The sequence below is a fragment of the Egretta garzetta genome, unplaced genomic scaffold (genome assembly GCF_000687185.1).
Source record: "Egretta garzetta isolate BGI_Z169 unplaced genomic scaffold, ASM68718v1 scaffold287, whole genome shotgun sequence".
Classification (NCBI taxonomy): Eukaryota; Metazoa; Chordata; class Aves; order Pelecaniformes; family Ardeidae; genus Egretta; species Egretta garzetta.
Genome location: NW_009260435.1, coordinates 5572956 through 5583609, shown reverse-complemented (window position 1 = coordinate 5583609; position 10654 = coordinate 5572956). Strand labels below are relative to the sequence as shown.

The following is a 10654-nucleotide window of genomic DNA, read 5'->3' as shown; positions in this document are numbered from 1 at the left end:
GGGCTGGGAGTGACGGGAAGAAGCGGAGCCACAGGAAAAATCCGGATGGGCGAGGTGCGGGACCCCGCACGCCAGGGTGCAGGGCTCCGCGGGGACAGCCTCGCTGGGAGCAGGACACTGTATCACGCACAGGGAATGCAGCGGCGCTGCCAGCCGGGCAGCAGATCTTAAAAAACAAAATTCATTTGCGTTTGAGACAACGGAAGCTTTCTCGTAAAGAAATGGAGATGGCTACCACCTGCCTAGTGTTCTGTCAAGCAGGACAGTACCACGTGAGGCTGCCTGTGAAGGAAACGTTTTGCTTGCTTTCTATTCTCATACCACCAAAAAAAATATTAGGAAGATACACTTAGAGAATCCAGACAATTAACAAAACACGCTAAAGACTCAAGGGTTTTTTCCCTCAGCTTTAGTCGCTTAGTTAACTGCACGATTTAAAACTTCTGTACAACATTTTAATTCCAAATAAACTATCTTCTGCTGCTATACTTGGGTAAAAGACCCATAAGGCAGATTTATATTTATTAATAGAAGTCGATTCCATAAACCTTTAGGAACCCTTCAAGAGCATGAATAGGATTTAGACATCTGAATTCCACCTCTACTTTGTCTTTCTCCTTCCTACCCTGACGCTGCACACGCGTCCATTCTATTTCAGCACGTGACAGGCAGAGGCATGGGGATGCGTCTCACACAGTCCTGCAGCTGGTGCTTCTGCAGGTGAGACCCCCGCAAAGGCTTAGAACAAGAACTGTGGTCATTAACAACATGGGGGTATATTCTGAGGGACTCAAGTGCTAGATCCTCCGTGAAACTTGCTTTGTTTAATAACGGCAAAACCCAACTTGTTACAAATAGAACTGCTGGAGCAGTCTGTTTGGTATCGAACCTACTCCATTAATAGTTTGATGTAAGATACTACCTGAGAAGTCTTTAGCATACAGCTGAGGTAAAATCAGATTAACATGTTATCTGAGCAAAAAATAACACAGAATATAAGGTAGTTTATACTTTGGTTGTCTTTTTTTTTTTTTTTTTTTTTTTTTTTATAAGTGTGTACTTAAAACATTTGCTCTCACTAGGAGCAACGGGTAGCATTATACCTGTGCCCTTGCAGGATAAAGAAGGTGAAATATTACTGTGTTACTCACAGACCTCAGCCTCAGTTCTGGACTGTACTTCAGCACACACCTAAAAACTTTCATTGAGGAGCCACACCTCTCTAAACTGAAACCTTAGTCTGGAAGACAAACATTCTTCAAACATTGTTTTGGCAATGTCAGTGCTGGGCACCCAAACCATGCTCTGTCAGGTTTAAATGCAAGCACTGTGTAAATAAACGTAAGCAATATGACAAAATTATTTTAGGCCAGCGTTCCAAACTCAACACCTGGCCTAGGAAGGAAAAGCCCTTTATTTTTGCTGTGGGTTCAATGCAGATCTTTTAATAATTCCCTCAAGAATACTAACAACCATTTGACTGAGACAAAGCTGGTAGCGTAGCCTTTACCCCAATTTTTTTCTGCTCATTTTTACTTATCCGTAACTGAAGTTACTTAAATTTAAGCCAGACACAATATCCTGGCTGTCGCAACAAATCATATTGCAGAGAGCTGCATTCTGCAACATAAGGACATTAAAAAGTAAGCCGCCTTGTCCCTGCCACCCGGCAAAATTTCTCAAAAGAACATAAACGAAAATAAACCAAGCAAAATTTTGTATCATGTACTTGCCTCTAATCTTAAAAAGTTAGCAAAAAGAGAAAAATTTAACTCAGAACACCTGATTTTTCAAGCTATTTTTAGGTTTTCATAATTGAATAATTAGCAAAAACGTTGCTTAAGCAAGCAAAATCATTGTTTTGAATGCCTGACTGCTTACATAAGTAATAGAATCATAAAGCCAGTGCTTTAACGTCCTGTTCTAGTTTGCTTATAACCAGCTCACACAGCACGCTCTAACTCGAGTCTCAGATGTTGACAAGTCATAGTTGTGGAATTCAGCCCTAGTGTAATCATTCAGGGCAGAGTTTAAAATAAACCGTGCTCATTAATGTGGTCATTATAAGGCTCTTAGGGCAATTATCAAAATGCGCGACATTCAAACATTTTCAGAAGTATCTGGGGCCAGATTCTCTTCAGCCAGTGGCAAGGAGAACTGCCCTCAGATTAGACTGGTGCTTTGGTTTCCCATTTCCCAGGTACAGGTAAACAGCAGAAGAAAATCAGCCTCATCACCTTTTGTTAAAAAGTAAGAGTACTGAGGTAATGAAAAGGAAGACAAAATGTTCAAAAATAATCTGCAAATAAAGAAATACTCCGTCTGTCTGCTCAGCGCCAAAAAACAGCTTGTTAATCAGTATTCAAGGGGTTCTGTTACAAGGACTGAAGACAAAAGCAACAATGCTAGAGCTGACCAGCCACAAGTTCCTGGGATTTTTAGTCCAGTTCATAAGGTGTTCACCATGCACCCCCATTAGGGTATTGCGCGCTTCACAGAAGAATGCCCATACATGCTTGCAGCTGTACTGAAGCGGCATTCTCGCTATCACCTGGCTAAATGCGTCACTTTAATCCAAAGGGTACTAATAAGACAATTACAATGGAAGCTTTTCTCTCTCATTACCTAATTCTGCCATGGACACAGTTGGAGAGGTCTCCCCATTTGTAAAAGAACAATAAGGGAAGAAGCCCGATGCTGGTGTGTAGTCACATATTGGTTCTGGTTTGATTCCATTAATATCAAGACCCGACTGATCTGGAGAAGGCTGTATGTCTAAGTAGAAGCTGCTAACTGCAGAGTCTGCTTTGCTACCTTCAGGGGTATGCCCATCAATGTAATTACTGAGGTCATCATGTAGCTCTGTTAACCCATTGGTGGTGATATTGTATGTTGGTGTTAGTGGTTCTGCCTCTCCTGGTTGCTGCTGATGATCTCGCTGCTGCTGCTGCATTCGATGTTTCTGCACCTCCGCATACAGGCTGTCCCTCTGCTTCTTTGACATTCGACCAAACTTTACGGCTGAAATACAGACACACAATATATCACATTTCTACAAATCCACTACTGCACTTTAATCGTCTGGGGTCTTTGGATACTACACGTGAGGACACAGTACAAAAGGCAGATCAGCAGGATGGGCAGACCTACGAATCACTTCTGTCCATTACAGGTAACGCAGCCACAGCATCCACTCTTTAAAAGACCCTTTTAATGTGCTACTTCAGCAGACCACTAGAAGTCAGGGTCTTAGCTTAATTCATTAACTTTCTGCTTCTACAGTGAAAAAATTTTCTCTTGCATATCCACCGAAGTTGACAGATGCATCTCTTCAGCATTCCAATCCTAACTGGAGAAGTAGAAGGTAGAACAGAATATGCTGGCCTGAGATGAACTGTCCAATTCCTACTAGCTGTAGAACCTAGAGTTAGGTATAAACATGTGGGGTCTACCCCCAAGAGTATCAAAAGCGGGCTTTATAGATGTTAGGGAAGAACCACAGAACCCACTTTCAGTGCGGCTCACTGTGAGAAGCAAAAACATTCACCCGGTGAATTATTGTTAAAATTCTATGTGTGCGTGCGCATGTGCATGCGTAACTCTCCACAACATTATTACTCCTTTGAGAAGTATTACTATTAAGCATAAGCCAGAAGCAACTAGTTTGGCACATCCAGGGAATTCCTAAGAACATGGTCTGTGATTTCTGGGACCTGTATCAGCTGTAAAAGCCTCACCATTTAGGAAGATGACTACCACCTTGTACTTTTCTACAGGAAGGCAAACATGTCAGAGAAGCTAGCCATTACATGATCAACTGTTTCACGTTTTTAGTTTCATGGCCAGTAAAAAAATTAAGATAACGTCATTCAAGAAGTAAATATAATCTGAAAATTATCTTAATCGGGCCTCATGTACATAGAGCAACGCACAGGTGACTGTAGAGTGTGTAGTGTTGCTGCCTCTAATGCCGGGGAAAAGACTGAGTCAGATCTTCCAGTTGGGGAAGCGATGGCAGCTTCATTCCATCTGTGGGGGAGGTGTGCAAATATCAGCTGCAAATCCAGTTCTAATTGAGTTACATAAGCTTCCATTTTACAGAGGTGGGTTTTCGTCATTACGCTAGGTGTAATTTTGAGCTTAATGTTAACAGCACTGAACACATTTTCTTCACAATTCTGTCTTTGGAAAAAAACTGCACTATTTTCTCATTGCATTTTTTTCCACTATTCATTATACACACATTTAAACTTCCGTATATATGGTGAAACAGTTCTGATACTGCAACTATAGTACGTCACTTAAATTGGAATGAACACATGGAGAAAGTATTAACATTAGACCAAAAACTGCATTTTTCAAGAAGCGACCAGAGGCAAAGCTCTTAACTGTTAAGTGTAATAGATGAGTAAGAAAAAAAATAAATCCAAGAACTTCATACATGCCTCGATTTATATATATTTATGTGAATACATAGCAACATACAAAACCCACTCGCTGATCTCAACTATCAGCCCAATGCGCAATTAAATTTTTAAATCCTATGTTGTTTTAGTTGAACACAGAGAGTATCAAGCATTATTTTACTTTTTGCAGTTAGGCTCTGCCTTAGCAGTGCTTACCGTCTCGAGACATCCCCACAGCAAGGCATTTCTGTAATCGACAGTGTTGGCAGCGGTTTCTACTAGTTCGGTCAATCAAACAGTTCTTCTGACGAGGACAGGAGTATGTAGCATTGCTTTGCTGACTCCTCCTGAAAAAGCCCTGTAATAGAATTACAAAATACAAATCAAGAAGCTAACTGGTGGAGCAAATAAAGACTCTGAAAGGTAGCATACCTAATAGAAAATGAAGTTCAAGTGCACTATAGTCAACTAAAGGAAGTTAAGAGGGTGGGGTTTTTTTCTCTCGCCTAGAAACAAACAAAACAGAGTAACTAGTAGGAAGCAGTTCATAAAAAAGTGTTATGACACATAAAGGCATTGCCCGCTTTTTCACTGATTTTACAGATCCCATATTACACATGGAACACTGATTCTTTCCAAATAAGCTAAAACTAAGCATAGACCTCGATTCCCTTCATTTCCTATCCTTCCTGGTCAGCATAGATCTCCAAAATAGGGAGGATACAATAGCTAGTCAATTCAGCAGCTGCTACCCTGTTCTGCCCTTTGGAGGTAACAATGTTCAGCCTCAGCACTATATGTATGTGTTCAAAAATACAGGGCAAGATGCTGAGCAGTTCCTCCTACAAAAAAGATTTTTTACAAGTATTTTTTCTTAATTAGTTTGATGCTGACAACCAAGGTTTTGTTGAACTCAGCGCAGGATTTAGATTTTTAAGGAGGGGGGGAAGCTGAAACCGATTTTGTGTATTGCCCCTTGTCTGAGTCAACTGCAATGGGTAGACCCATCTCCAAAGAAAGTTAGCGCTGGAAGGTTACGCAGCAGTTACAGCTTAGTTCTCTCCATCAGAATGGTGCGTGTTATTAATCACTATGCCAGCTGTTTGCTTTGAAGTTCATTTCATCTTTTTGCCACAGACTGTCCAAACATATGCCGGTGTGTGTGTAATACCGACTTCACAAGGATTCTGCAAAGATGTAGTCATTCTAAAGAGGCATTTGAGATCAGTGAGCACAGTATTTTAGTTTTATGTTGCCACATAATGGATTAATTAACAGCACTGCAAAGAAAATACTTCCTCAGAAAGGCTGGGCACCTTTTAATTAAAGTTGGACTTTTACCAATTTTTTATTTATTCAAAGGCCACACTCTGGAGTCCCTTGTCACATGCACACTCTGTCCAGCCACTTGGTGAAATAAACAAGGGGAAGGACTTCTGCACAACAAGTAAGACTTCCTAGCAAACTTCCTGCAGACAGGAACATGACAAAACACTGAGACAAACCCCCCCCGCTCCATCTCAGGAGGGCGGCACTGGTCTTCATCAATTATGCCCCTTCTCTTAAAGCTTTAATGGGGAAACATGGAGCATAAAAAAAAATAAATTAGGAAACAGAATATGCCTGTCTTTAATCCTGTTTTCCTGTATATTGTTTCTCACCCATTTACTCTGGTCCTTGTTTCTATATGATTGAACTTTCAACTGTTTTTTTAATGTTTGTCAATAGCGAGACGACCATCACTGAGACTTAAAGTATTGCACGTATTGAGTACTAACCGAGTGCATTTCACGCTAAAGAAAACCTGAAATAGCATGGAAATTTCTACCATTCCACCATCACGACTGATCCCTCTGGAGGAACCAGCTTGTAGGTAAGTAGACAGCTCAATTTCCAGTTCTGTTGCACCCTTAGGGGAGCCTGTTACTCCAGTGCAAGTACACATGCAAGTGCAAACCGATTCACTAGAAAAACAGGATTAGGTATTGACCCGACCGGTGACCTGCTGATCGAGGTTCCACACCTCCGCATTATTGGTCCCTTAAAATTTCAGTTCTCCAAAGAATTTAGCAGTTGCACTGAATGGCATGCTCGCATACGAACTGTATGAAATCTTCTGCCACCACCGAGATCCTGAAGGTCATCTTAATCAATATGTAAAATGAACCTGGCCCAATAACCTCAAAGATCTATATGTTTTCCTTTAGCTGGGACATGTACTGAGCCTATACTGCCAGTTTGGCGTATTTCTCTTTATTAAGAATATTCTTGTCAAGCTAAGGATTATTTTTAGTATTATAACGGAGAAAATACTGGGCTGTCTGCTTTTCCAGATCTTCCCTAGAGACACAGCTGCTCAATACATTTTAGCGTAGAATGTATCAGCTAAGTTACAGCTTGAAGCTAAATTTTCAATAGAGCAGAACTGCCTGAAACTGGGGCCTTTAAAAGCACTTGCACTTTACAAAACAGAGATGTAGTAGAGTGCTTTTAAAAACAAATCCTGCAATGTTATGTGGGCATGATAAAAACATCAGCAATAGCTAAACCAAACCAAAACAAAAAAACCAAAAGAACTTGCTTCAAACTTCAGAAATTGATCTGAACTTGACCAGAGCTCAGAAATCTGAGATTTGGGATTGACTTGACAATGAAGTTAAACTGAGGGTTTTTTTACTCTCAAAGTTCCTCTGTATTGTAATTTATTTGTGAGTTTTCTAACCTTTCGGTGGTCCTTCGGCTCTCGTATCATTGTAAGACATGTGGGGAAGCCCCTATTACAGGTGCCTTCTGTAAGGAAATACAGTTTCTTCCTAGGTTGGGTTTTCCCCCCCCTTTTATTAGAAGGAGAGATGCTATATGCTGCTGTTCTATTTCCTCTCTTTTGCCAGAGGCACAGAGCTAGCTATAATTTTTCCACCAGGAAGGAGGAGGTGGATGCATGCATGGTACACGTGTATACATTCAAGCATTATGCAAACCAGCCCAGGCCACATGCTCTTAATTGCATGCATGATCACAACCATTATTTCACATTCAGACGATTGCCTAATGGGCCACAGGCAGAGTGGACCCCTCTTGATCAAACACACAAACGAAACTCCTTAAAAAACGTCACCACGTTACACCACTCTGACCGATGGCATGGTCTGAGCCAAGGCCTCCGGTAGAATGCGCTCCTGTGAGTGCATGGAGCCCTGCCTCCTCCTGATGTCAGTATAAAGATCCAGCTGATTTTGATGAGGCGTCATTGAGCTTTGCATGTCTCTCTTTTTATGTAGATGTATTAACACGGTGCCAGAAAAAGAGCAGAGCAGAGCAGATTACAAGCCATAGCTCCATCTCTGCATTTCAGACTCCTATTTATACACAACACAATATATGGTTTTTCATATGCTGCCAAGAAATCAAGTTTGGGAAAAAAGGGCGCAAGAACTTTTCATCTCCAAGTCAGTTTGAATAACAACTTGTTAAAAAAGAACTTTGAAATGTAAATAGCAGTTTTCGCAAAGTCTATTAATAGTTTCAATAACTCCACTGCTCAGTGGCCCGGTATTATAGATGTTTGTGTCTAAGCTTGCTCCTTAGCCGGGGAAAAGCCAGTTGTGCTTCCCCCAGGTCCCAAATGGCACAGCACAGACTCCCCCTCTACTGCGGCACAGGCTGAAATGCTGATCTCATGTTTGGTCTTTTGACAAATTTTCATTTAATGAATTGATTCCTACAGTTCATTAACATACCCACTTCCACTTCTGTATACACATATGTCTTAATTAGCTGCTCATTGGCTGTTTAATTACAAGAAAACAGCTGACAGCTGCCTTGCTGCATCCTAATAGCAGACGTTTTGGAATGACTGTATGCAAGCCTGTGACAACAAAGGCTTATTCATAATCCCATGATTTATGGCTAATACTTAAAGACTTCCACGTATCATTAAGTTTTGCAATATTCTGAGCAATTAAAAATTAGGGGGAGGGTGTCATTCTTTTACTGTTTTCTAAACCAAACTCACAAATTTTCTTTAGAGAAACATCTGAAAAATATACTGTCATATGGAAGACAGGTGAACATTCAAAGTGGCTTTTTAACCCTTTTATGACAACGAGCATGTTTTAGTTATAAAGGGAGGAGAGTGCTGTGACAATATTGTTTAATAAGCTTTGTTAAGAAAGGGTTTGATAACAAAGTTCTAGTGCCACTGCAAACAGAGAAAAAATGTTCAGTTTTACATATGTAATAGACAGGAGTGAGATTGTGTTTATCAGGTTATACAAGGCTTCTGACGAGCCCTTTCTGTAACGTGGCTCATCTCTTTTCTAACATGTTTTGCTTGAAATTGGCTAGGCAAAAAATCAAAAAAAGAAAAACTTCAAAAGCCTGAATTAGAGATAAATGTTTGCAACACCAATATGACACTCCGTGTTCAATAGAGTAACGAAAAATTGGCTAGTAGAGAAAGTGAGTGAAACGAATGAACAGAAGTAACGCAAGGTGGGAAGTGACAATACACCAGGTATTGTTTTCCAAAGTAACAACCACAGATGTTCCTTGTAGTTACAATGAACAAGACCATCTTAGGTCTTAAAAGACACAAGAGCCAAAAGCCAGTACCTATAAACCTTTGAAAATACAAGAAACATCCAGAAATGCCCCCATGGATGGTTTTATAAGACCAACTGCGTACAGTCAAGTAAAGAGAGGGATCCCACTAATGCATGGGTGAGTCAGTCAGGCATGAAATGACACTACTGACAGCAGAAGCAAGTAACTGCATCTGCTAATTAAAACACATTGTTCATTAACAAAAACTTCATTTCAAACTAAATGCTCTGCTATGACTTTTTGAAGCATTCAGGTATTTTCTGACAATGCTTAGCCGGATTCAGCTTTCAGCTATGAGAAAAAAATATAGATGTGTACAAACCAGCCTCCTTCCTCAGCATGGTCCCTAGTACAGAACAAATGGGTTGCTGTTAATGGGTTCCCACAACTAATGGCTGAGGAAGTGCTCCATACGGATACTAGTTTTTTCAGTAGTGCTACTACAATAGTAGTATTTCCAATCTTACACAGGAGAATAAACTTTTATTTCTGAGTCATGGTACAGTCTTTCTGTCTGTCTTCATCCATGCTTCTGAGTAAAAGTTACATGATTAATCTCACCTTCCCTTTTCCCCATTATATGTTGTACACTGGGCATCAGCAGTGGTCGGATTAAAAAAACCCTTCTCTTTTAGAATTTATTTTCTTTATAATAAGCCACAGGAGCCCTCCTAGACAAAGAATAAAACAGAGCCTGGCTAAAAAATTAATTTTTTTACTAGGGGTGGAAAGAGGAGGAAGTGCTAAATTTTATTTTTTAAAAGCAGATTCAAATTCAGCTAAATAGGTTGATGGGATGGGAGTACTCAATGACATTTGTGCAAAACACAGGCACTAACTTCATAAACCCAGCCAGTAACATCACAGCAAGGTAGGAAATGAAAACTTCTCAAGAAACACTAAATGGCTTCATCACAACTCTTCAATTCTAGTTATGTGAAGCACAATATAACAACAAAAACTGGTCGGAAAACTGTCAGTGAAATGCAGGGGTCACAAATCTGTAGAAGGGCAACAGGCTCAGCAAAAGTTGGTTTCACAAGAGCTTGTCTGTGATTTCGTACATGATGCAGATCAAGATTGCAAAGTGGGTCTTTGCAACTAAAGCTTCACTTTAGGCTTTAAATAATTTGTATTTCTGGTGGTTATTAGTATTTACACAGTAACACTTAAGTTAACATTACTATTAAGTAACATTAAAGTTCACACCAAACTAGAGCGAAAACTGGTGAGAGCTGCAAACACCTCACTTTGCTGCTGCTATTGCTGCCTGTAGATCATTCTTGACAGCCCTGGCTTGAGAGGGCAGCAGCACATCTGTTCGCTTCTGATGACTGAGGCCCTGATCCTGCAATCTGATGCACATGGATGGGTTTGTAGCACCTGTGCAGAACCTCACTGACTTCTCTGGGACTGTCTGTTGGTGCAGGACATCGGCTCCAGGAATCAGAGCACAGGAACTAGGTCTTCATAGCAAAAATACTTTTTACAAAAGAAGGTTTAGCATAACATGAAGAGCCATGTAAGCATGCTCAAACCTGCAGAGATCATAGCCACAGAAAAGCTGGGGAAAAAAACGTACCAATACACACCTGGCTCATTTGGCAGAAGCCAAGCTATGCCAACTTTTTCACCAGCCAAAA

The 10654-nt window shown here is 40.5% G+C and overlaps 1 protein-coding gene across 1 annotated transcript in view; it reads right to left on the bottom strand.

Annotated features, from left to right (window-relative positions):
• RORA (RAR related orphan receptor A) overlaps window positions 1–10654 on the bottom strand; it is an 81112-nt gene that overhangs the window by 7465 nt on the left and 62993 nt on the right. Inside the window, exons 3-4 of the mRNA XM_009643822.2 lie at window positions 4623–4764; window positions 2626–3021 (exon numbers count right to left, since the gene is read on the bottom strand). Of these exons, the coding sequence (XP_009642117.1) occupies window positions 2626–3021; window positions 4623–4764 (538 nt within the window). The remainder of the gene's footprint in view (window positions 1–2625; window positions 3022–4622; window positions 4765–10654) is intronic.